The 26,400-nt window shown below is 58.4% G+C and overlaps 1 protein-coding gene across 5 annotated transcripts in view; it reads right to left on the reverse strand.

Moving 5' to 3' along the window:
* IGF2R (insulin like growth factor 2 receptor) overlaps window positions 1-26,400 on the reverse strand; it is a 96,239-nt gene that overhangs the window by 34,510 nt on the left and 35,329 nt on the right. For 3 of the 5 annotated variants that reach the window (XM_059699903.1, XM_059699900.1, XM_059699899.1), the window contains exons 5-19: window positions 24,918-25,050; window positions 22,404-22,533; window positions 20,579-20,684; window positions 17,659-17,821; window positions 17,354-17,525; window positions 16,431-16,549; window positions 10,837-11,001; window positions 7,699-7,839; window positions 6,395-6,538; window positions 4,848-4,985; window positions 4,148-4,292; window positions 3,506-3,683; window positions 2,516-2,631; window positions 1,945-2,113; window positions 368-547 (exon numbers count right to left, since the gene is read on the reverse strand). In XM_059699903.1, coding sequence (XP_059555886.1) covers window positions 368-547; window positions 1,945-2,113; window positions 2,516-2,631; window positions 3,506-3,683; window positions 4,148-4,292; window positions 4,848-4,985; window positions 6,395-6,538; window positions 7,699-7,839; window positions 10,837-11,001; window positions 16,431-16,549; window positions 17,354-17,525; window positions 17,659-17,821; window positions 20,579-20,684; window positions 22,404-22,533; window positions 24,918-25,050 — 2,199 coding nt within the window. The remainder of the gene's footprint in view (window positions 1-367; window positions 548-1,944; window positions 2,114-2,515; window positions 2,632-3,505; window positions 3,684-4,147; window positions 4,293-4,847; window positions 4,986-6,394; window positions 6,539-7,698; window positions 7,840-10,836; window positions 11,002-16,430; window positions 16,550-17,353; window positions 17,526-17,658; window positions 17,822-20,578; window positions 20,685-22,403; window positions 22,534-24,917; window positions 25,051-26,400) is intronic. The other 2 variants (XM_059699902.1, XM_059699901.1) reach the window with 1 other exon arrangement.

Below are 26,400 nucleotides of genomic sequence, written 5' to 3' on the forward strand. Positions count from 1 at the left end.
CCAGCCAAAGGAAGCCCAGCCACCACAGCAAACTGCCCAAATCTCCTGACACGGACTCGGTGTCGCTCGACAGGCTGGGTGCTCAATGAGCGTCATCCAATTACAAGGCGCGTCCTCACTGTTCCTGCTCTGAAGGCTTGGGTGCTATTACCTCTCAGGCCTGGATGCTAAGACATTGACCTGAGGTCTTGCCAGCAGTAAAGGGTGCAACTGGGACCCAAACCCAAGTTTGAGGTCAAGTCCACGCTTTTGAAAAAGAGAACCTGACTCCCCTACCCACCAGACTCGCTCGCCCCCGTGAAGAGACACTCCAGGCGGTACTGGCCACAGGAGACGCCCGCACTCCCCGCCCCGCCGGGTGCCTCACCAGGCTGCCCCTGGAGCAGACGAGGTGGATCCGGGTGGTGTAGGTGGTCTGCATGCCGTCGCTGGTGGTGCAGGCCGAGCCGTTCTCGTACTCCAGCAGGAGGCTGCCGCTCTCCTCCACCAAGGGACCGAACCGGGCCACGCCCAGGTTGCTGATGGACACGACTTCGGAAAACACGCCCTGCGGACAACACGCCTGTGAGGGGCCCTGCGTCCGCACGCGCGCAGCGGGTTCGCGCACTCAGCTCGTGGTCCGTGAAGTCCCGGCGAGCACGGAGTGAGTGCGCAGGGGACCCGCTCCTACACGCAGGGGAGCCCTGCACCTCTGTGCACACGCAGCTCACTCGGAATCTGACCCTCAGCCCTCACAGGAGCTCACGCTGGTGCCTTCCACCGTCATGACTACAGGAAAACGGTGTTCAGACACGTGACTGTCCAAGGCCATCCTCTAACAGTCCTGGGGCAGGCCTCGATCCCCATCCCAGCCCGGAGCTCCGGCCTGCACGACCCCGCCCCTCACATCCCACCCTCCGGCCACGAGAGCAGGAAGTAGACAAGGATGGAGGGCGTCCCTTGTTCCACCTCAGCGGGGAACGTATGGTCAGGCCACTGTGCCCACGTCCCACGTGACTGTATCGATTTGGGGGGTAACAAATGTGACGAGTCTGCAAACACGAAATCTGTGGATCTCGAGTGCTGACTGTACTGAGGCCACTGCTCCCAGAGTGCACACGTGTTGGAGTGCAAAACCCCGCAGGGCACTCACCTCACCTCCACAGCAACGCCAGACCTCGAAACCCACGCCAGGAAAAGCACGCTCCGATGTGCTATTTCTACAGGAGCACGTGCCCATCTTTATTTTAAACTCGCCCGCAGCCCAGGGGGTGTGGCTCAGTGGGTGAGCGTCGACCCAGGAACCAAGAGGTCACCAGTTCGATTCCCATCAGGGCACATACTAGTTCGCCGGCTCAATCCCCAGCAGGGGGCCTGCAGGAGGCAGCTGATTGATGTTGCTTCTCTCTCATGGATGTTTCGATCTCTCTATCCCTTTCCCTTCCTCTCTAAAAACCAATAAAAATATATTTAAAAGTAAATAAAAGGACTCACTGGGCAAAGAGCACAAGGGAACATACCAAACTCCTGGCAGTAACCACATTCTCCCAACGACGTCGGGCAGCTCGGCGTCCGGACAGAGCAAATGCTCAGATTACTTCACCCCCAGTGACGCCCTGAGCCAGTTCCCCCTCATTAGCCAGAAGCAAGAGCTCTTGGAAGCAAACACGACTCTTCACCAACATCTGCCGGCCGCTGGAAGGCACTTTTGAATTCAGACTAGACACTCGACGGGAGTTTCCTCGGCCCCGTACTGTGAGCAGAGGTTCCCCACAGCGAGGCCCGCTTAGGGCTTAAATCTGAACAATGATTACCAACCACACGCCAGCAGGCCTCGCTCCCGCTCAGAGGCCCCGCTTCCAGGCCAGCCCGACGGTGAGCTGGGAGTCCAGACACCACCACGCCGGGCCACGGAGGTGAGTGCGCCGACGGAGAAAGGCGACCCCGAGGGGCAGGCAGCCTCACCTGCTTGTTCTCGTATCGCATCTGGCAGGCGGACGCGTAGCGGTCGCAGCCCGGCACCGGGCTCAGAGGCCGGCACACATTGATGTAGTACTTGCGCCACGCGCTGTGCGCCCCGGCGCTGTCCAGGGCGTACCAGTTCCCTTCGGGGCCGTCTTCGGACTTTGCCAGCCTACAATTTCAGAGCAGTGTCTGCTTGTGAAGCCTGACAGCTCATTTCTAAGCTCTTAGAGAAACGCAGAGAACACGCCCTGCGGTCACTCCTGAGCTGCCCGCCCCCAACCCCGCCCCCCGTGACTCAGCACCCAGCAGCGTGACTTCTGCTAAAGGCAGCCCGCGGCACACCCCAACCTGCCCCCCCTCCGCACTGACAGCGGCTGACTTAAGTGATGCCGCTGAAGACGGAGGCTCCAGCCCACGGTCAGGGTGACTCTGCGTCATCTCCCACCCGGTCCTGCAGCCCCGAGCGGACTCCCTACCACCGCTCAGCTCCAGGCTCCCGGCGAGGCCCACATGTGAGACCGCGGCACTAACTGGCCCGGGCAGGGCCAGGCCAAGGGCGGCTGCCCCGCACCTGGAGAGGTCGTACTGCTCCATGGAGAGCGGGTCGGTCACCAGGCACTCCAGCGGCTCCTCAGGGCAGGCGTAGCTGGTGTACCACCGGAAGTTGTAGGTCGAGTTGTCTTCCTCCTGTCGCGGCAGGAAACACGGGAGGACGCAGAGGGAGGGAATGTCATGCGAAGCCAGGGTTAAACGAAAGCAAGACAGGCACACGCTCTCTACACAAACACTGCAGGAAAGAACGGCTACGTTCCCGCATTTTATTAGCAGGAAGCGTGTCCAATAAAAAAATAAGATGGAGCCCTAACCGGTTTGGCTCAGTGGATAGAGCGTCGGCCTGCGGACTGAAGGGTCCCGGGTTCGATTCCGGTCGAGGGCATGTACCTTGGTTGTGGGCACATCCCCAGTAGGGGGTGTGCAGGAGGCAGCTGATCGATGTTTTTCTCTCTCACTGATGTTTCTAGCTCTCTATCCCTCTCCCTTCCTCTCTGTAATAAATCAATAAATTAAAAAAAAAATTAAGACGGAAACGCAGGCTGTTAAGTGGGAAGGAGGGATGGCTGCGATGCCGGTGTGCTTGGGACCCACCCAAACAGGGCTGTGGGCGATCGGAGCAGGAAGGCCTGCTGCAGGGACAGCTCAGAAATGGAAACTGCCGACGGGCCCAGCAAGCCCAGCAGGGTCCATTACAACCTCAAAGGTGGTAACGCGGCCAGGAGACCAGACTGAAAGCTGTGTCTCTGAGTGAAGGGCCATGGCAGGAGGCTCAGTGCCCAGTATTGGGGAGCCAGACAATGCAGCTGTTTATCCCCGGGGACACCCCAGCTCACACCCACCTACAGGGAGAGCCTCGTCTCAGACTAGAAAGGCACCAGCCCCGAGGACTCTTTCTTCTTTCCTCCTGCCTTCACGGAATGACATCTCTCGCAGCGCCGTGCAAGCCCAGGCAGGCACCCACAGCCCTGCCCTCCCAGGTACTCGGGGACCCACAGTCCCTCCCTACCTGGTACTCGGGGACGCCCACGCCTGCGTCCCGGTCGCAGAGGAAGGTGATCAGCGTGGCTCTGGGCGTGTGCCTGTTGTTATTGTAGGGCGTGCCGTCCCTGTAGTTCAGCTGGATCATCCCATCGTAATAGGAAAGCTTAGCGTTGCTCTGTCCCAAGTTCCAAGCCTTCCCGTCGCTGAAACAAGCAAGCACCTCTCAGAAAAGAGACCCAGACCAGCCGCCCCAGACGCTGGCACGGGAGGAGGGCCGGCGTGCAGGATGGGGAGCAGCTGGGCCAGGAGCCAGGGTGCAGACCACACTGACTGCAGCCAGGATGCTAAGCCGGGGGGGGGGGGGGGGGGACGGTGAGAGGGCCACCCCCCTGGGGAACCCAAGCCCACGGCTGGCTGAAGGTGCAACCCCTTCATTTGCACTAGTGAGTGAAGAAACAGGCACAACTGTCTGTCTAACAAGTGAGCTGAGCCAGCCACACGAGGCGGGCATCATGGAAACGCTCCTTGTTGCCAAGGGAAACAGAACTCCCAGCATCCTCTGGTTCACAGGCTACCTCTCCTCAGCGTCTGCATGCAGAGAGTGCACCTGGCCCTGAAGAAACGTCTGTTACCCAAGAAACCTCGGGGCTGCTGACTGGAGACTTGCCTTCTCGCCACCTGGCAGGCCCCCGAGCCCGGCTGGCAGGCGCCCATGGTCACCGCCGCGCACACGTTGATGTAGAAGTCGTACTTGGCCGTCTCAACCTTGTAGCCGTCTTTCTTCGTGAGAGGCGACAGGTCGAAGGAGAACCCTACGAAGAGCAGCAGCCCCGGTGCAGGTCAGCCGGGCACAGACCAGAGGGACCTGGCACAGCCTCTCACGGACGCTTCCCGGACGCCTGGCAACAGGGAGCCCGGCAGGTGGACGAGGGCCCTTCCTTCGGGCACAGACACAGCCCCTGCCTGAGCCTGGGAGGGGTCGCTCCGCTGTCAACCTAGGAGTTCTGTGTGAAGCCCACGACTGCCGGTCACGTGACCCGCGTGCCTCAGCGGGATGGAAGCCACGGGACCTGCGTGAGGTCTCTCAGGCGGGTTTCGTGGCCGCTCCCATGAAAGGCCTTTTCCAAGTGGCTGATTTCCTTGTGACCCTCAGGTTTCGTGTTCAGCAAAACCTACCTGAACCATGAAGTTAAGGCAGGTTTCTCACGACCTCAAACACCAGCTTGTCAGGATGCTGGTCCCACATGTTAACGTCATCCTAAAGCAGGCCACCTCTAAAACACTCCTAGGAAGTACGTTTTCGAAAAGCCCACGCAGGTCCCGGGGACGCTGCCCGCCAGGTGCTGCTGGACACACGGGATACGCACCTGCCTGGGAGTCCAAGACAGTGCAGTTGTCGCCCTCGGTCCGGGACAGCACGCAGGCGGCAGCCGTGTGCCACTCGAACTCGTAGTAGCAGCCGTCGTCGCTGGCGTCCATCAGCACCGGGGCGCTTTCCAGTTCTCCTGTGGGCGGAGCAGAGCCATCACCGTACAGATACCGTGTGGGTCCACGTACCGAGGTTCCCAGAGTCAACCCTACGGGGGGTGGGGGGACTGCAGGGCAGGGCATCGGTTTGGGAAGGTGAGAAGGTTCTGGAGATGACAGTGGTGATTGCTGCCCAACAATGGGAACGTGCTTCATGCCAATGAACTGTCCGCTTAAAACGGTTAAGTGGTGAAGTTCATGTCTTGTGTAGTTTACTACAAGTCCTTAAAATATATAAATTTTATAGTATGCATATGATGCCATAATTGAAAAAAAAAAAAAAAAAGGAAAAAGCTCAAAAAAATAGTCCTAGTTGGGCTGGGTGGCTTGGCTGGTTTGATTCCAGGTGAGGACACAGGCCCAGGGTGCAGGCTCCATCGCCAGTAGGGGGCGTGCACGTGCAGCCCACAGATGCATGTTTCTCTCTCTCCTTCTCCTTTCCTCTCTCTAAAATCAATAAAAACATATTTTTTAAAAAAGAAAAATACTCCTAGCCCCTGAGCTTATTCCACAGCTGAGAATTTATCTAAGGGAATTTCCCTGATGGGAGGAGGGGAGGATATGTAACAAACAGCACGGTTAGCGACAGTGGCAATATGCTATTAACCCAACAGCAGGGCCACGTTTAAAGATAGTAAGACCGAGCCATGATCAACTCTCCCAGCACTCTCAACAAGGAAGTCCGGAACATACACATATGACTGTGAAACGGGAGGTTACTCACAAATACATTTTGAGAAACACAAAAATGTGTGCTCTCCCTGTAGGTTCTGACCCTGTAAGCCAATGGGAGTGAAGGACAGGACCGGACGCACTGTGTTCCATGTTCAGTGAAACCAAGGACAGCACTTTTTTTCAATATATTTTTCTTGGTTTCAGAGAGGAAGGGAGAGGAAGAGCAAGAGAGAAACATCAACAATGAGAGAGAGTCATTGATTGGCTGCCTCCTGTACGGCCCCCACTGGGGATCGAGCCCGCACCCAGGCATGTGCCCTGACCTGGAATCGAACCGTGACCTCCTGGTACCAGGCCACGCCGGCCGGGCCAGACAGCATTTTTAAGCCACTCCCAGGAGTTAAGCGGCTGTGTGACTGCTGTGTATCAGTCCTAAGCAAGAAGCCATGCGCAGAACATAGCTCTTTAGGAAAATTACGACGATGCCCTCAGACGCCATACGGTTTCGCCATTTCTGGGCTGGTTCTGGGCAGGGGGTAGGGGATCAAATCCAACTGACCACCGCCAAGGGTTCTGGAACCTGAAATGCTTGGCCCCACCCCTTTGGCCTCATCACCCGGCAGGGCCAACAAGAAACAGCAATAAAGAGCGTGGGCACACCCCTGGCAAAAGCCACAGGAGCATTTAATCTTTTCTTTTTTTAAGCTGTTACCTGGCTTGCACACAAGTATTATATCAGTTTTTATTCTCTTCTTATCGCCACAAGCATCCCCATCTGAATAGGAGAGTAGAATGTTCCCATTCTCTTTTGTGGGAGAAGAAATAAATTTGCCCAGACTTTTCTTTCCATTCTTATCTGGAAAAAAGGGGGGAGGGGGGACAGAAGACATGATTAAAAATGATAATGACACAAAGAGGTACCTAAACTCAGCAGGTGTGCCACACCCCTCTCTCGGCCGCCGGCCCTGGCCAGATGGTCGACTTTTTCTTGAGTGACAAGTGCGGCCGGGTGGTGGCAGCCACGTAGAAAAACCCCAAAGGCCACCTCCAGGCTTATCAGGAAAGTGCGAGAACGATAAACAAAGTCCTCTGTGCCCATGTCATGCCATCCCGTACAGCAGGGGTGGGAAATGTCTGGCCCGCGGGCCTATGGCCCCCGAAATCATTTGGTCTGGCCCTGACAAGGCATTAGGGGTGAGTTAACTAAATGTTTGACCAGCGTGTTTAAGTTGATCCAAGGATGTTATAAATATCCAAGTGGCCCTTAGCAGGAGGACTGCTCCCCCATTCTGGGGCCTCGGCTGCCCGAGACACAGGGCTTTTAAAGGCACAGCCAGGGGGCTAGAAAGTAACTAAACTGCTCAGGCAGCCAAGAATGTGGCCACATAATTCATGATTTGGTTGATTTTTACTATCAAGTTCTGAAACGCTGGGCCACGTCCTTAAACAAAGGCATGGCCACGCTTGGACCTGCTCGGAAAGACACAGCACCTTCTCAAGAGAGGGTGACTCCTAACCCCCACCTGAGCTCACGACTCGTTTCACGTGTGTAACAGACTCCAGTGACTACCCTGCCTGTCACTTTCAAGGTGACTCCTAAGTGACACACACTACATACATCTAAGGCATGTCTGCAGGGCAGGACAGACCAGCCCAGCGGAAGGACCTGGGGACAGCGCTCTCAGGCGAAGGCCACAATATCAGATTCCAGTCGCCTTACGCCATAACGTTTGAGAAACCAAGCAGTCAAGTTGTTAAAATAATCAAAATCCGTTTTGCACGAGCGCTAGCAATGTGATTCTTCAGGTCACAGAGCGAACAGATAGCCAAGCATTTCCAACAGGTTCTCTCCGCTCCCGCCAGCCTGGCCAGCAGGAGGCCGGGCCCCCGGAGGCCGCTCCGTCCCGGAGGGGAGGCGCCGTGGCCGCTGCGGCCTCACCCCTGCGTCCTCACCAGCCCGAGGTGCTGAACCCCGGGGGGCTTCCTACGCCCCCCCGGGAGCGCCCGGCAACTCACCCACGGCGCACACGGCCGCGTCCTCGGGGCAGCCCCGGGCCTGGCCCTCCGGCAGCAGCCGGTGGCAGATGTTGATGAAGAAGTGCTTCTTCTCTCCTTCCTTCTGGATGCCATCCACCGCTTCCCAGTTCCGTTCCGGTTCTGTGAACAAATAAAGTAAAAGAAGCTTCTTTCGTCAAAGGCAGCGACTGTTTCCCATAAACGGTGGGGGGCGGGGGGGTCAACAGGCTCAGCGAGCACGTGGCCGCCAGCCTCGGCCTCACGCTCTGGGCGGGCGGGCGGCAGCACAGCCACGCCCGAGGTCCTCCGCTTCTGTTTAACGTGACAGAAATAAACCGTAAACCGCGCCCACACTCCCCGGGAGCAGGGGTCACGGGGGACAGACCATTAAACAGTGAGACTCTCTCAGGTATGAAATCAGAAACCGAAACCAAGTCCGGACGCCAGCCCCGCTCGGGCCCGGGCAGCACCAGCCATCAGTCACGGCCCCTCCGTCAACCACCGAGAAGGCACACGGGACACGCGTGGTCCCCGAACTCCAACAGCTCAGAGGCCATCACTCACGACACAGAAACACGACACAAACTGAAGACCCTCAGCAGCAGGGGCGCACCTGCTCCGTGCTGAGAGCAGAGGGGCCTCCGCGAGGAGGCCGGCCCGGGAGGCAGACACCGGCAGGAACAGCCAGGGGAACCGGGCTTGAAGAGGGTGAGACGCACAGGCTCCTCTCGCGCCCAGAGCCCGGGTGTCGAAGGCGCTGCTAGGGTCGCGTGGGGGAGTGACACCCACGTCACTACCCTGAAGAACCCACGATGACCGAGCGAGCGAGCGATCAGGACAGCCCCTCTGAAAGCCGGGGTCTCGGGTGGGTGAAGGCTGTAGAGCAGGAGGATGTTTAGGTGACAGGGAGGGGGTCAGCTCAGCTCACAGGTCCCGGGAGCCAGTGGGTGCAGGAGCTGAGAAAGTCCAGGTTCCTGGGGACCCCGAGCAGGGCAGGCGCCGGGCCCACGAGCGCAGACCCTAGGGGTGTGGTGCCCAGTGATGTTTTCTAAAAAGGCTGAATAAAGGGACCTACTGTCACACCCATGTGACTGTGAGAAAACCCCCTGGAGAGGGTCAGCAACATGCCGGACGTGGCCACACCCGTCCTCGCTCCAGGCTGTGATCGGAGCCGAGAGCTCGTTCCGCTTCACAGGAAGCCAAGCTCCCCACGAGCACACACGCACCAGAGCTGACCTGGCCACGTCCCCAGCAGGGCAAGGGCCCTGGGGCACAGAGCACAATCCACCTACTTCCGCAGGCCCGCACTCAAAGGCAGGCTCGCCCACGTCCACGCAAGAGGAACCTTCTCTTACCATCCACGTTCCCAAGCAGGCGGGACTCCAAACGCGAGTCCCCGTCACAGCTGGTCGTTATGTGACTCCAGGCACCTCCCTCCCCCGTCCCAGGGACCATCTCCACCTCACAGACGCAGCTTGCTTCTGCAGACACCCAATTCCCGCGCTGCTGAAAACCAGACAAAACCAGAAACGTCCCAGCCAGACTCGGTTTCCCCGTGAAGCCCCATCCTCGCCATCCGGGCTCTCTGCCTGCTCAGGTCTCAGGCCCAGAGGCACGGGACACACGTGTCAGGTTTGCTGCCAGGTCCCCAGCACGTGGTCCCTGCCACAGGTGACAGACGCTCAGCAAGCATCTGTGCAGCCACATGTCTGCCTCGGCCACGAACAGCGCCGCACGCCACACCGAGGCTCTGTGTCCCAAGGGCTCCCACGCCCGTTCTCCTTTCGGCCTCACCAAAGAACCGGAGGTGGGAGAGGAGCCTGATCCACCACAGAGATGGGCAAAGAGCAGTGAGGCCAACGGAACGCTGGAGGCCCAAGGCATGAGCCCACCCGGCCCCCCACCTTCACCCAAACCCCCCACCCTCTGAGCCTGGCCGCCACCTGTTCAGTGGGAACCCAGCCGACTCTCCGTTTATTTTTTGAATTTGTTCACTGAGAGAAAATTGACATGTAACGTTGTATTAGCTTTAGGTGCACAATACGACCGGCTACGTGGATGTGCTGCGAAATGATGACAATAAGCCTAGTGAGCGTCCTTCACCAGTTACAAACACGATGAGAACTTGGAAGATCTACTCTCTTAGCAACAAGAGTTTAAGTTAAAAATAAAAATAAAAAAGTTTCGCCCTGGCCAGTGTTGCTCTGTGGTTAGAGTGTTGGCCCTTGCACCAAAGGGTTCTGGGTTCAATTACCTGTCAAGGGCATGTACCTGGGTTACAGGTTCAATCCCTGGTCCCAGTCAGGGAACATGTGGGAGGCAGCCAATCGATGTGGCTCTCTCACATCGATGTTTCTCTCTCTCACTCTTTTGTTCCCCCTCCCTCCCTCTCTTCCGCTCTCTCTAAAAATCAATGGGAAAAATATCCTTGGGTGAGGATTTTTTTAAAAAGTTTCTAATCACAAAGCACAAGGCCTGGCACACAGTAGGCACTTGGCAGTTTTTACTAAAACATGGCAAGATTAGCTCAAAGTACCCCAAGTGGAAAACAGTGATGCCGACCTCACACTCAGACATCCTGCAATGAGTCAGTGCCGTTTCTCATCACTCATACTGCTACGTGAGGAGGGAAAGGCCACGCTGGTGAGCTGGCAGCGGAAGTAGGGGCAGCCTTTCCAAACGTTCGTGGGGAAGGAGACAGGAAAATGTCCCCCCAACACGCACGCGCCTGAGACCCACGTGGGCATGGGGGCCCTACCTGTGGGCACAGGGCACTACCTGTGGGCATGGGGCCCTCCCTGCGGGCACAGGGCACTACCTGTGGGCATGGGGCCCTCCCTGCATGTACAGGGCCCTCCCTGCGGGCACAGGGCCCTCCCTGCGGGCACAGGGCCCTCCCTGCGGGCACAGGGGCCTGCCCGTGGGCACAGGGGCCTACCAGCGGGCACAGGGGCCTACCTGCGGGCACAGGGACCTACCGGCGGGCACAGGGGCCTGCCGGCGGGCACAGGGGCCTACCGGCGGGCACAGGGGCCTGCTGGCGGGCACAGGGGCCTGCCGGCGGGCACAGGGGCCTGCCCGCAGGCACAGGGGCCTACCAGCGGGCACAGGGGCCTGCTGGCGGGCACAGGGACCTACCTGCGTGCCGGGCCAGAGCGGACAGGTCGTACCGCCGCTTCCCGTCGGTGAGGCCGCACAGGAGGTCCTCCTTCTCTTTCACACACGCGTGCTTCGTGTCCCACGTGAAGAAGTAGGTGCAGTCCACCTCCCCGGTGAACACAGGAGCGCCTCTCCCGCCGTTACCTGTGCAATTGGAAAAGGAAAAATAAAACACTCCACTAACCTAATGAACACAGTGAACTGACCAACAAAATAAGACCCGAAGCAGGGAGGCATGGAGCAGGCTGACAGACCTCGATGTGGGGTTGGGGGACCAGAAGAGATAAACCAAAGAACTTTTACACTTATATGCACAGCCCATGGACCGGCAACAGGGTAGTGAAGGCCGGGGGGGCAGGGGGAGGGGCTGGGAGGAGGAGAGGAAGGGGGGAAATGGGAGATATCTGTAACCTATCAACAACAAAAATATATTTAAAAACAAACACACACTCCACTATATGCCTAAACCCGGGGTTGTCAAAGGAGCAAGGGGAGAAACAGGGGAGACAGCAACAGCCAGCAACCCAGACGCAGTTGAACATAAACCAACTCCAGCCCCAAAGCCGGGGTCAGAGGCTGAGATTAGAGCAGAAGCTCCGCTAACCCCAACCCTCAGAGCAGCCTGCGCCCCTTTCATCTTGGTAGGACACAGGCTGTTTACACAGGCTGGATGGGGCCCTGAAAGGGTGCTAATGAGGCCTGCGGTCAGCTCAGCTCCGCCAGCTGCTGGGCCAGACCAGACCCACGGGCAGGAGGCAGGGGCCAGAGCTCGTCCCAGGAGTGCCCCGGGCTCAGAGGGGCTCAGTGATGTTGCTGTGGGCAAGACAAGCTCCCTGGGCTGAAAGCAGAAGAGGAACCCTTCCTACGGTCCCCCCACTGCAGCAGCTGTGGGCGTCACCTCGCAAAGCTGCAGGCTGGCCTCCAGGTGGCGCCAGCACCCTGCATTCTGGGGACTGCATGAGTACGTGTCTCCCACACCCTGCTCACATCTGCAGTCTGCTGACCACCCCATCAGGGAGCCCCCGTTTCCCCACGAGGAGCCCCACAGCTCAGCTCTGCCCAGGAAGCCAGCTCCTCCCAGGTCGCCCCCGGTCCACGGAGCCAGCCGGGGGTCGACGAGCTGTGCTGACTCCTCTCCCCGGGCCCCTCCGTGCTGGTGGGCGCTGGCACCAGGCTGTCTCCCTCCCCTGCCGGTTTAGCAATCCTCCTGGTCCTACAGCTCCGCCTCTCTGCGGCACGGTGCCCCACAGTCCTGTTCTCCAGGAAAGGGAAATGACTGCTGTACCAAGGGAAAATGAGGTTTCCACTGCAGTTTCTATTAAGCATTTAATATTACAAACAGCACAGTCATGCTACCAGCAGCTCCCCTGCACTGCGCACACCCTGAGCCAGGCACTGGGCAGGCGTCTGAGTGTGCCGTGGGGCCGGCTGTAGGAACAGGCTCTGATTTAAGCACTTTATAAAAACCGGCATAGGCAATCCTCAGCACCCCATGGCACAGGCACAATTCTAGCCCGTTTACTAGATTCGGGGCGGCTACATAATTTGCCGATGGTTTCACAGCTAGAAGCGAGCAGCCAGGATCCAATCCAGACGGGCTGGCCCCCGCGCCAGGCTCGTGAGCACAGGCACCACTGCGGCCACGGCTCCCTTTCCAACGTCAGAGCCCTTCTCTCAAAGGGGTAGGGCTGCCCCCCTCCTTGCTGACAACACGCACCGCCTGCGGGGCCGCTGCTCAGGAGCCAGCCGCCCGCTCGCTCCCGCCCCCGCGTCACGGCCGGTGACTCATGTCTCTACTTGGAAAACAGTCCCGTTTCCTCGAACTGCTGCGTGCGCCCTGCACCAGATTAGCTGACGCACGACTCCATCCGACCACGAGGGTCCCAGCAGCTCCCCCACTCCGAGCAGGGGGGGGGGGGGGGGTTCTGCATCTGAAACGCGCTGAGGATCTGTGGGAGTCCATGGATAAGCAGTGGGGTGCACCTTGCCTGTCTGATTTAACTCCTCAAACGGCTTTAGGAGGCGAGTCAGCCCCACGCCCTCCCCCGAGCCTCTTCTGTTGCCGTGAAGGGCAGTGGGCTTTGCCGTTGGGACCACTCTCCCGGGCGGCGGGTCCCGCACCAGAGCATCTGTAGGAGTGTTTCCCTCTGTCAATCCACGGTCCTGGCGCTCCCGCCCCCTGGCCCCCTCCCAGCACGGCCTGCACATGCTCCCAGCATGGACTCCACGACCAGCTGAGGGAGAGTGGTTGCTCCGGGGGCACCAGGCGCTGCTCCCTGGCTGCGGGGCCGCAGCCCCCGCTCCGCCATCCCTCTGCGATGGGCAGTGCTGCCCCTCACCAAGCGGGACCTTTCCTCTGTCACAGCTAAGCTGCATTTCCCGCCCCCCTGCCGAGGAGGTGGGCCCATGCCACTTAAGAAGAACTGCTGCTCCGTCCCATCCTGCAGGGTCCGAGGAGGCCACATCTGCAGACGGCAGGCAGCTACACAGCAGGAGGGCACAAAGGCCCCTGACTGAGCCCCTGGAGCAGGGCCCCGCCTCCAGCCCCTGCAATGGCGTAAACTAAAGAAAATAAACATTTAAGGTAATGAGTTGCTTAAATTTTTAGATTTCTTAATAGCCTCTCCTAATATATTACTCCTCCCAAAAAATGATCTAAGGTCCTTATTTCACAAAAATAGGGTATCTTATTACAGCAAACTAGACGTAAGTTATTGAAACAGATGGCTCAAAATGTATTATGGCAAAAAGAATAAATGTATGAAGAGTGTGCATGGGCCATAGATTCATAAGCATAAATAATCCGTGGAGATCCAAGTTAAATTATAAGCCATATTATACACACAGCCAATTAACACCCATTCACATGCAAAACCCTATGATTACATCTATCCAGTAAGCATGGAACCCACCAGAGGACTTCCTCTCAAACCTCCCAACCTAGATGTGGACACAGTAATAATGAAATAGCGTTACAGCGTGTACCGGGGGTGACGGGCGTGGAAGCCCTGGGCGGCAGGGGGGGTGGGCAGCCTTACATATTTTATACCCCAAGGCCAGCCTGAGCTCAAGACCCCGCCCCAGAACGTCCATCTCCCCATCGACCTCCTGGTCACATCACCATGAAAACGGCCAGGAAACACCCCGTTTCCGGCATTAGGGCCCGTGCTAACCGCCGGGTCGAAGGTGGAGGGGAGTGCTATGCCCCATCAGCGACCTGTGGTTTCTATGAAGCAAATTTGGCAAAACATGAATGACCGCTAAACCTGAGTGGCGGGGAAATGAATTTTCATTCTTGTGATGTTCTTCTTGTGAAAACTTTTTCTAATAAAGAAGTGAAGGAGGGAAGAGAAAGGGGCCTGCAGTCTTTTTTTCACGCCTCGGCTCATGTGCACAACGGCCACACCCCTTCCCGTGAGCCCCCATCTGTGCGCCCTTCTCCGCCGCCGCCTCCTCCTCCTCCGCCGGGATCTCTCTGGATCACGATCCCATGTTCCCAGCGTGCCCGGATGAGATCAGCGCACTCCCAAAGACCTCGGCCAAGTCATTTATAAAACGCCCAGAACGAGGCCAAGAGGTAATCGCAGGGGCGGAAGGCTGGGATCGCAGGAGTCACCCACAGCCGAGCAGCGGCCAGCGGGGTGGGGGGCTGGGAGGCCCGGCTGGGGAAGGGGCTGGCACGCCGAGTGCAGAAAATCCGGGGACACAGCTAAGCAGCAGGCTGCACTCCCAGGGACAGGGACAGAGGGGCAGGGTGCCGCAGAGAGGGTCTCCTGTGAACCTGGAGGGGAGGACGATGGAGACAGAGGACCTGGGAGGGCAGAGGGCGTTCGAACCAGATGGGAGGCGCAGCCCGGCCAAGGCCACACCCAGTCAAGCCACGGCCCCACCTGCCGAAAGCCCCCGGGCCTCACACTCACTTCTGGATCACGTCACCTCCTCCACAGGCCGTAGGCACTCGTCCCGGGGCTGCCCACTCTCCCTTCCAGGGTCATCTCTAGCCACAGTCTAAATATACACCCTGGAGCTGCTCACCGCGACCCAAATGCATGGCTTGGGAGAGCTGTTCCCTCTGCCACAGGCAGCGCCACAGCCACCCTGCTCTGCCTCACTCCCGTCCTCCTGCGGGCTCCCCCAAACAGGGCCTCCTCTTTCCCTCACTGCCTCGAACCCGAGGCTCCCCAGACTCCAGATCTGGCCTCGGGGCCTCCCTCCTGGTGAGGTCCTGGGTGACGGCACTCACTCAGGGCCACCTGAGTCACCCTGCCCAACACTGGCCAGTTCCCTTCTCCTTCGGCTCCTGGCCAGGAACCGCCTCGCGGGCCCTGTGTGTCCATCCGTCTCACAAGGCCAAACAAGCAAGTGCGAACACAGCGTGTGCTGGTGACTCACAGAGAACGTGTGCGTTCACAGGGCCGGCCGGCCGTCTCCCGTCAGCGAGAGTGCGTGGGGGAGCAGCTGCCGGGCACGAGGGGCAACGGATCAAGGGCAGCGGAGCAGCAGGAAGGGCGCGTGTGTGGGCGAGGCCCCCCTCGTTGCACGAGGCCCCCCTTTGGGGCCCGCTGGGCAGTTTATGGGAGCTCAGTTCTGCTCACCACCTCTTCCCAGCTCCTTCACATCCCAGGCTCGGCTCTCAGGGCCCCACTCCCGTCACGCACAGCTGCCTCTCCTGGGCTCTGCAGCGAACCATGTCAAAAGCTGCCCGTGACCAAATGGCCGACGCTGCCACAAACACACAAAACAAACAGTGTGTGGAGCCGGGAGGACCTGGGCTGGCGGCCTCGTGGGCCAGGTGGCTCCAGAACCAGCACTAGGTGCAGAGGCGGGGCCAGCCTGCAGAAGCTTGGGGTCACAGCTGGAAGGTCAACAGACAGGCCCGCTCCCTGATGACAACGGATCCCGTCACCTCTGCAGACGCAGAGGAAGCTTCTGCCCGGCGGCGGGGCTCAGTGGTTGAGCATCACCCTGTGAACCAGGAGGTCAGGGTTCGATTCCCGGTCAGGGCACAGGCCCAGGTTGTGGGCTCGATCCCCAGTCAGGGGATGCACAGGAGGCAGCCAATCCATGATTCTCCTCACTGATGTTTCTCTCTCTCTCTCTCTCTCTCTCTCTCTCTCTCTCTCTCTCTCCCTCTCCCTTCCTCTCTGAAGTCAATAAAAATATTTTTAAAAAGGAAGCTTCTCCTAATCGCTCGGAAAAACCAAACTTGCTCTTCGACCTCCTGGGATCCCAAAATCCAGCCGCTATCACTGGGCCACCATCTTAAAGGGTCCCTTTGAACCTCAGTTTGTACGAGAAAAGGGGTCAGAGAGCAGACCCACCTTGCAGAATCCGTACCCACGCTGTTGAGAATGGAACCCAAGGCAGAGCCTCCATCCCAGCAGGCCCAGCGCTGGCCACTCCCAAAGCAAACAGAGGGGAGGAAAGTGGAAACAGGATGTGTGTCGCTGGCTGGGGGCTGGAGGTGCCACGCCTGGAGGACGCCTGACGGCCCCATTCAGCGCTCCACTCCCAGGAACACCCATGCCCGGCGCCTGATGCAGACGCAAGTGCTCACCCTCGGGCACGCTCACCCGCGGCACACTCACCCGCGGTCTCGTTGCACTCGAAGTTTATGACGCTCATGCGCTGGAAGCCCGAGCTGCACTCGTCGCCTCCTGAGTAGATGAGGGTGAGGTCTCCGTCCGAGTACCTGGATTTTGGAAACACACACGCATGCATGTTTAGCAGAACCCCGAGAGGAACCTGCATTTTTAAACTTTTCTCCATTAAGCCCTTCGCATACCCCCGACAAATCGGTGCTGACACAGAACAGCACGCTCTCGCCAGCTGGGGAAAACGGCGAGAGGAAATGAGTTCCAAATGGACGGGCTTATCGTCCTCTTACTTCAAAGTCATAACGGCGGCAGGACAGCGCTGAAGGTTTGCTGTGAGCCTGCACACTCCTCCGCGCTCCTCCTTGGATTTTGTACAAGACAAACAATGGCCTGAAGCGCATGGCGCGGTGGCCACCGCCATGGGCGCGGCCGTACCTGCGGGCCCTGGACGATGCGCGTTCTCAGGGAACGGCATCTCCTCTCGCTCAGTAACGATGACCACTAAGTCAGGGGCCATGAGAATTGGGCTGGGTGTGTTTTCTTAGTTGTTTAAAACCTTTACGTTATGCTAACGGCATTTCAGATTCTCCAAGGGCCGGAGACAACGGGAAGCTAGGAAACATAAATTTTTAAGTACAAAAGCTGCTTCAACTGTAAACTAATTAAGTGAGTTTCCTACAGTGTGGCTCCTTCCAAACAATGGCTTGTAAAGCAAACAGATTTAACAGGAGCCATCTCATTGTCCAGCCAGGAAGAGCAGCCCGGTGCCCAGTGACCAAGGCCCCACGCCCCAGGCAGGTCGGAGGGAGGGACGCGTCCGCCCGGCCACGGGAAGCCGGGTGAGTTTAACGAGAACAGACACAATGCGCTCGAGAAGCGCGGGAAGGCTGTTTACACACCGGAGAGTCTGGCTCTGGAATTTTCCTGCCGCTCTGACTTGAGTGAAATCAGGCTTCTTCCCTTGGCAAACCGCAGCCTGCTTCTCATTACAGGCCTTCGGGGCTGCTTCAATCTCTCCGCAGATATTCAAATAAAAAATGTACTCCTTCCCGTCGGCAGTGTAGTAACGACCTGGAGAGAAGGGAGCAAATGAGAGAGGCCCGCCGCAGCCGCAGCCGCAGCCGCTGGAAGTCCCGGCGCCGCTCGGCGGCCTGGGCTCTGCACCCCCGCGGGAAGGGCCGCCCAGCACCGGCCGGCCGCTCACCTCGGCTCTGCCGCAGCGGCCACAGGTCGATGGCGATGTCGTGCTGTGCGCTGCTCAGGGAGCAGTTGCTGCTCTCCAGGTAATCCCGGTGGCAGGCGTACTCGGTGACCCACTCGACCTCGTAGCGGCAGTTGGATTTGGCCGTGAGCTTGGGAAGGGTGCCCTATCGGAAACGGTGGGGAAGGTGCAAACTTAAATTGTGAGCATTCAGCTTCAACCCAGGTTCCCCCTTCTGCAGTCTCAGGAGTCAGTTGCTGGGTTTTACGCTTTCCTGTCCCTGCTCTGCACCCTCAGTGTCTGGACTCTCTGACTCGCCACGACCCCAGGGACTCGCCAGCACCCCCACCCCTTCAGGGTCACACTTGGCTTCAGCCAGTGCACCCTGAACCCAGCGCCACCCGACACCCCGGCCTCAGCAGCAGCAGGCGAGTGAGGCAAAGGGCAGGCAGCCGTGCCTTTCAATCAGAAGAGCTGGGGAGCCCGGGCCAAAGCCCCCCCCCCCCTCAAGTTGCGTGGGAATCGCTGTGCCTGGGAGCCTCTAGGGCAGGGGTGGGCAAACTTTTTGACTCGAGGGCCACAATGGGTTCTTAAACTGGACCGGAGGGCCGGAACAAAAGCATGGATGGAGTGTTTGTGTGAACTAATATAAATTCAAAGTAAACATCATTACATAAAAGGGTACGGTTTTGTTTTTTTTTTTTTAGTTTTATTCATTTCAAACGGGCGGATCCGGCCCGCGGGCCGTAGTTTGCCCACGGCTGCTCTAGGGAGATGGCCCTGCACCCCTCTCCCGACTGTCTCAGGGTCCTGGGCACGCCTCCATGTGCTCCTGCCCCAGGGACAGGGCCTCACCCACACACTGCGCGAGGGCGCTGCCTCGCAGACGTGAGCTCTGGCCAAGCCTGCGGTGGGACAGGGACGGAGGCCGGGAGGCCCCTGCTCCCGGAGGGCAGTGCCGTCCGTCCGTAGCCATCGCTGGGAGAGCGTGTGGCTGCTCAGCACCAGGCAGGGCTGCTGCCTCTTGAGCGCCGCCGCTCTGCAAATGTTTACCCGGCGCCGCTACGTGCCAGGCGCAGGCCTCCACGCTGGTTTGCAAACACAGGTCATGTGATGACTAAGCTGTGAAGCGGCGGGTCCGCTCCGACTCTCTGACTCAGAGCTGGTGCTTTCAGCCCTCGGCGCGGTCAGGTCGGACCCGTGCTGGCGGCGGCCGGGCGCGTGGGAGAAGTTGGACACTAAGGCACACGGTGTGCGGTCACTGCACTAGACGGTCACTGCACAAGATGCCCAGAAAGGCAAGTCCACAGGCTGTGGCCGCCAGGCTGGGGCAAGGGTGGCCGTGGCCACACGGAGTCTCTTTCGGGGTGATGGACACGTCCGAACATCAGACGGGGGCACCGGTTGCACAATTCTGTTCCTGTGCTTACAGCAGGGGCTTTTGCCATCTGTACATTCACTAAAGCTTTTTTCAAGAGATCTACAAGGTACACGCTGACTGAACTCCCAGCTCCTAAAAGTGTTCAACAGCCAGCGCAAACGCTTAAGCAAACCTTCAAGCATGAAGGCACCACATGTAACCCGAGTGCTGCCCGTGAACAGCTAGCCTGGGCGGGAACCCTTCCCTTCCTAGCAGCAAACCAGCCCCTGCACGGACACCGCGGTGCCTCATGTCTGGGAGGAGAGGGTGGGAGGGGCGGGCGGGCGGGAGAGGGGGCGCCCACTCCTCTCCAGCGCACAGGTCCTCACTGAACGCCGCGCAAACAAGGGGGGAGCCTGTGAGCCCGCGGCCCCGAGACGGCCTCCGCAGCCTGAGAAGGTTTCCATTCCCATGCGTAGGCACGGACGGAAGGAATAAATCAGAGCCCCTCCACCTCGCATTCAGAGCTGACGTCGAGCCCGGGGCGGCCAGGCGGGTCCTGTGAGCTGCCACCGCGGGCCCTGGGAGTCTGGGGACCTAACGTGGAAAGCTGGTCGGGACTAAACCTTTGTCCCCATACCCCAGCGCACAAAGCTGGCCGGCTGCCACGGCACATTCCACGTTTATTTGGGGGGAGGGGAGTAGGGCTCCCTGGCCCAAGAACTCCCCTCCTCCTCGCTCCCTCTGCTCGGAGGAGACGGGAATAAATCAGGGGGAAGCCCTGCCCTTCCTCCGGGCTGTCTCCGTCCATCGGCACCCACATCTGCTAAAACACTTCACAGCCACACGTGCATGCAACACCACTGGGCACCGGCCAAGGACAACCCAGACCGCCCTACCCTCACGGAGTTTACAGCTGTGCTCAACTGCGTAAACAGCCAAAGGACAGAGCAATCAGGCTGCTGGCAGCTCGGCAGGGGGGGGGCCGGCGGGGAGGGGGGAGGCAGGGAGGGTGACCGCTCCCCTGTGAGCCCAGGGAGCCTTCCCTCGGCCGACATCCTCCCACACCAGGCAGGACCCCCAGAGCCCGCCGCGGCCCTGCGTGAAGCCTCCCAGTCTGCACCGCATCTGCACTGCTCCTTTCTGACCACGTTTCTGGAAACTCATTAGCTACTTCCACCTGGTTTCATCCCAAAACAATAAGGGCCATGAAATCACGGGTTTGGGGATGTAAGGATGGCTTTTCAAAACCCACTCAAATCAGCGTAGCTATGAAAATTTTTAAATCTGTCCACGAACCAATTAAAATTGTCTCCCACAACAGAACAAAACACAGTCCGACGTGAACACCCCGGGCCCCTCGAGGTGTCTGAGGGGGCAAACAGCCGGCTGTTCTCCAGGAGCCTCGCCTGCTCGGCCATCCCGGGAAGCATGATTTCCCCCGAGTCCGCAGCCCCGGCCCGCACAGACCCCACCGCCCGCCGCAGCCCCGGCCCCTGCTCCCAGGCAGCCCCGCTGGCGGGCGCTGGGAAGTCCCCGAGAGAACAGAACAGATCAGCTCACCTCCCGGCGCTCCGAGGGGCAGACGAAGGTAATGGTCACGGCCGGGCTGTGGCCCTCACAGAAGTCGGGCCTCCCTGCCCCTTCTTTCCCGTAGGTCAGGACCAGCCTGGAGGCCACAGAGAGACAAGAGCGTTACAAAGAATCGCTTTCAAATCAAAGGCATTCAAATTCACCCGAGAGCCCTGAGCATTCATCTGGGGGACACTGGTAACTGAAGGAAGATTACAATGTGAAAGAAGCCACACGTAGTACAACACTTTAATTCATTTCCATTTGGGGAAGAGAAATAAATTTAAGAGTAAACTTCAATTTCGTGCTATTTTCTTTTAAAAACAAATAAAACAAGCAACGTGTAAATTTAAATGCTAAGAAAAGCTGTTTGAGTCAAACAAAAAACATTACACTCTAACAAAACCAAACAAACACAGCTGAGCAGGTCAAGCCATCGCGCCACAGCCCGCAAGACCACTTCCTCCCAAACAACGTCGTCTCCGTGCGAGCCAAGGTCTCCTTTGTCACCTGAAGATAGCGGAGCGTGCTGGCCAGCTGGCCGCAGCGGGACGCGCCTCACGAGGGGGTGGGGACCTCACCTCGGGGCCTCACCCGCGCTCCTGGTGAGCCGGCCACAGAACAGCCGAAAACACGGCCTGCCTTTCCCCTGAAGACAAGCCCAGGCTTTCTTTCAATACCCGCTTCTCACAAAGTCCTCAGGTACGAAGGGTCCCCCATTTGTCACGTAGGACATGATGGGCTGCATGGTGTCCTCCCTCCCCCGACTCCCGCAGAAGCCCGAACCCCAGCCCCTCAGCATGTGAGTCTTTGGAGATGAGGTATTTAAAGAGGTGATTAAGACGAGGCCATCAGGGTGGGCGCTAATCAGACAGCACCGTGTCCTTGGAAGAAGAGGAGACCAGGACAGGCAGAGGGAAGCACGCGGGCACAGGGAGACGGCCGCCCGCACACCAAGGAGAAAGGCCGCAGGAAAACAGCCCTGGCGCCCTGGACCGCGGGCCTCCAAAACTGAGAGCAAATAATTTTCCGCTGCCGGCCGCCCAGGCTGTGGTACTTTGCTCACAGCAGCCCTGCAAACGAATGCAGACACGCACCTAGAAACCTCCCCAACATGTCACATCTCAGGCACGCCCCGTTTCCGCAGGCATCTGTAATCGCAGCACTGATGAGCCACAGCTCCACGCAGAGCAGCCCACGAGGTGTCCATCAAGGGCCCTGCCACCGGGGCCATCAAAACCCTTCCCCCTGGTGCCGGTTGCGGTCACATGTGCCCACGGAGAAAAGCGTCTCCCTGCCAAGCCAGGCACAGAGGCAGGAAGAGCACGAGCAAGCAGCACCTCTTATCATGAGGAATGAAGCACCGGGCCTGGGGCGCCTGGGGGGCCTGGGGGCCTGGGGGGCCTGGGGGCCTGGGGGGCCTGGGGCGCCAGTGCCCCGGCAGGAAGCAGGCCCCGCGCCCTGGAAGGGAGCCAGCAAACTGCCCTTCCTGCCCTCTCCCTGCAGGAGTGTGTCTCTAAAGAGCAGATAAGGAGGAAACAGTGAACTTCACCAGGGAGCTGCCATGGCCACCGTCAGACACACCTGCAGGGAGCTGTCACATGGAGCTGTCACGAGGCAGCCGTGTGGGGCTCATCCCGACCCACGTCTACAGCTCTGGAGACAAGCGATTAGGAGTCAGGCAGCCTCGGTGACTCACCACGGTGACTGGTGGTTTTGCAAGCATGTGGGAAGCCATCGTTTTGCAAGCATTATCTTGCAGCGAACTACAAAGCCAGGCTCCTGCCGAGGAGGCAGCCGCCCCGTGCACACTGACCTGTCCTTGCTCACGAGCTTCAGCGCCTCCTTGGGCTGGCCCACGTCGAAGGCCTGGCCCCCTCGCACCAGGCAGGCGGCGGTGCCCAGGGGGCAGGCGCGCAGCTGCAGGCTCGGGTCCCGGAGAGCGTCTGTAAAACATTACATGGGATGTGGATTATGCATCAGCAAGGGTCATCACACTTACCCTCGGGCCCAAGGTCCCTTTAAAGAAAAAAACAAGATCAACATTTCAAAAGTCTCCCTAAGTAACATAAGGTAGACGTTTGGACCACATTCCATTCTGAGACCTTGGACATCGGTGACCTGCCTGCGTGTCAGGAGGAGGGAGAGCAGCAGCCCCCACCGGCAGGGCTGCGGGCACGTGTCGGGGAAGGAATGCAGGGCACTCGCTCCGCACCTGGCACGTCAGAGGCGCCCGATAAGCCGGGGCTCTCGTGTTCGCTGACGTTAAGGAATGTGCCCCCTCCTCCTGGAAACTCACTACCTTCAGCATGACCACCTTTCCATCTATCAACAGACCGGCAAAGGCAGGGATCCACCGGTCTGTGTGAAGACACACAGACCCGAGAGAGAACCCACAGACGGTTCTGGATTCAAATCCCCGATCCACCACTGACTTCTGCTACACCTTTGACCTCACTCCACAGCTCTCCCAGCCGAGCCCCTCACAGGGTTGAGGAATCACGGACAATGAAGGGACACGACCATCGGTCTCAGGCCCCATCATGAGGTTTCCCTGCCGGGTGGTTCGTGCACCCCAAGCGTCTGCGCCCACAGTGACCCACGGGGGACGGAGCACTTGGGGGACTGAGAGCAAATGCAAGGCACGAGCCCTCAGCATGCAGTTGAGCAGCCGGCAGGAAAGCTACGCTGTTCATGGTTTCCAGGGTCACTTTCAAACCAGTGGGAGGCCCGGAGCAACCTCCCGGGGCTGGAGGAGGTCGGGGTAAAGACACTCAGTGTGGATGATCCCGTGTGAATCAAAGTCACAGAAACCCAACTCAAACTGCCAGTCAATGGGAAAGAAACAAAGCGCTTTTAAGAATATATCATTATAACCTGATGAACAAAAAAGATAGATACAGAGGCAGAGAAGCACGGAACAGACTGTCAAACTACAGTGGGAAGGCTGGGGAGTGTTGGGGGGTGGGGGGGAGGTAAAAGATCAACCAAAGGACTTGTATGCATGCATATAAGCATAACCAATGGACACAAGACACTGGGGAGGGGGGGGGCGGGGGAGTGAGAGCATGTGCCAGGGAGTAGGGAAGGCTGGGGGAAGGTCAATGGGGGGGGGGGGGGGGGAAGGAGACATATGTACTACTATCTGTAATACTTTAAACAATAAAATAAAATTTTAAAAAAAAGAATATATCCAGTGAATGTGAATAATCACATATTATTTCAGAATTCAATCATCTACAGGCCTCTTCAACTTTATCATCAAATCTGAGTTACAGGCGCATTTAAGACAAAGGCTTTGTCTACCGACCTTTCTCCAAAAGAACAGCAGAAGCCATCCTTGGAGCACAAAAGAATGACATGGAGAGCCTGCGGCACACCTGCCCGGCGCTGGCCCCTGGGGAGCCGTGTGGCTCCCTTTTTAGAACAAGGTAGAAGTAGTGAGCCGAGTGGCGTGTGATGGCCACGCACAGTGTCAAGAACACTCACACACTCACGCGTGTGCCTGCGCCCACAGTCCTCTCATGGGCTGGCTTTCTTTTTAAAAACTTTTCCAAACTTTTCTAAGGCCAAAGTCCTACATACGATGTGAGGAGTAAGAATGTAAGGGAAACGGAAGAATTATTTTTTTATTAATTATGAGCAAAGCTAGCATAGGACTAACAACTCACAGCCCTTGAAGCCAACGCCAAGCGAGGCTCCAGCCGGGCTCAGCACAGCTTCCCACGGCCTCGCTGGATAAAGGCTGGGCACAGCCTTCAGGTAGCTGAGCAGACACCCAAGCTTCTCACACCAGTCCTGGCAGCTTCAGAGACAGCCAGGCAGGAAGTCGGCCCAGAACGAAATATGGGTCATGACCAAGTGCCCCAGGACCCGGGGCACCCCTCTCCCCCTTTTCCCAGCCTGCAGCTCACAGCCAAGGGACTCAGATACCCACAGCCGGGGCATGCGGCTTCCCCAGCCCGGCAGGAACTCCGGACTCCATTTCCTTCAGTCGTGCTCAGCGCCCACACACCAAATCCATCCATCCCCCACCCCCACCCCAATCTCATTGGAAGTAAGATTCACGTGAGAGTCCTGAAACCCCCAAGTGTCAGACATTGAGAGCACACGGGGCTGGACTCGCAGTGTGGAGGGGACGTGTGAGGGATCGGATTCCTGGGGCCGCGGGGTGGGCTATGCACAGAGACATCTGTGGGGACAAGCGCTATCGCGGAGGCCTCACAGCCACGTGTTTCTCCAGACAGGTGAGCTCAGGCGGAGGGCAAAGACAAGGACGTTTCCAAGCGACCCTTCCCCACCCGTCGCCCACGCCCCCCAAGGTCCACACCTATGTCTCTGCAAACATTGATGAATAGAGACATGTCCGGGTCCGAGTCGTCCACCAAGTAAGCGCCACTGAGCTTGATCAGTGGGTTTAAATCGTGCTTCTTGAACTCGCCATCAAACGCATAGCACGGCACCTAGAAGAGAGGGGGAGAGAGTCAGTCTCCAACACACACCTTCCAACTGGCCTGCGACCACCCGTCTTTTCACCGGGTCCTTGCTTCCCGATGACACACGCCCTGCCCTACGGCCCATGTCCCCACCACCACCAGCTCAGCCCTGCCCAAGCCGCATCGGCCATATCACTCTGCTCAGATCCACAGAGAGGGAGTCCCCCCAACCTCGAGGACGCAGCCTCTGGGCCCCCAGGTGCTGCTCGGCCCGGGGAACTCGACCCTCCCTCCTGCTGGAATGCACTTCCCCGGGATCACACCGCTCTCTCTCCACCTCGCTCCAGTCACGGATGAGCCGTCACGTGCTCGGGGAGCCTGTCTTGACACCCTGATCTAAAGCAGTGCTCCCCACCAATCTGTGCCTCCCCCGCCTTCCTGCCCTTCAGAGCGCTGGTGTGTGTTACCTGTTAGCTTCCTCCCACGGGAGAGACCGCTGGCTGAGTGCAGGGCTCTGTCCTTGCTGAAGCCTAAAGGACAGGCTCAGGACAACGCCTGCACCAGCATCTGCTCAGTAACATGAAGACAGAGCCCTCCTTCGAGCATCGAGCCGCCTTCCTGGATTCTCATTTATGACCACTCACTCCCTCATCTCTAGGAACTAATGGCCTCTTATTTCTAAAATGTCAAGGAGCCCATTCCAGCTGACACGGCTCCGGGCTCCAACAGTTCCTCCTCCTTCTAAAGCAGAGCCATCACGCCCAGACACGTGCCGAGACACACAAAGGCCCTCGTCACCCAGATCACACCACCCCCTGCCAGGTCTGCCTTTGAAACCCCCTTGTAAGTCTTATTTCCAAAAAAAATACGCTGGCATCACTTCAATCACTCGTGCGAAGAAGGACTCTGAAGACTCGTGTTCTCGGCAATCATTTCAAAGTAGTTTGTTTCAGCGTTTTCTAGACACGATGTTCTTGAGGCTCCGTCTTTCACAATGAAGCCATTCACATGCAGGTCTGCTCGCAAAGGTTAACTGCCTAATATTTAGCTTTCAAATCCTTCTTAGAAAGATGCTATCAGACCTGCAGGAACGCTCTGACCCACTAACCTTTTTTCCCCAGCCCCGTTTCCCGAGATTTCATGGCGAGCTAGTGGCCTGAATCAACAACTTGCACCTCCTCGCTGCCTCGGGGGACACGCGCCCTCATTCCGACCAGATCCCTAAAGCAGAGGCTCCCATGATCGGAGATCCCGCTGATAACCGCAGGGGCTGGCACATCTGGTCCAGGGAGAACATGACTCACAGGGGCCAGACGCCAAGCCTCAGGCTACATCCTGCAGAGAGGCTAGGTCCACACGCTTTAAAAAAATTACCTA

The sequence above is a fragment of the Myotis daubentonii genome, chromosome 6, assembly GCF_963259705.1.
Source record: "Myotis daubentonii chromosome 6, mMyoDau2.1, whole genome shotgun sequence".
Lineage (NCBI taxonomy): Eukaryota > Metazoa > Chordata > Mammalia > Chiroptera > Vespertilionidae > Myotis > Myotis daubentonii.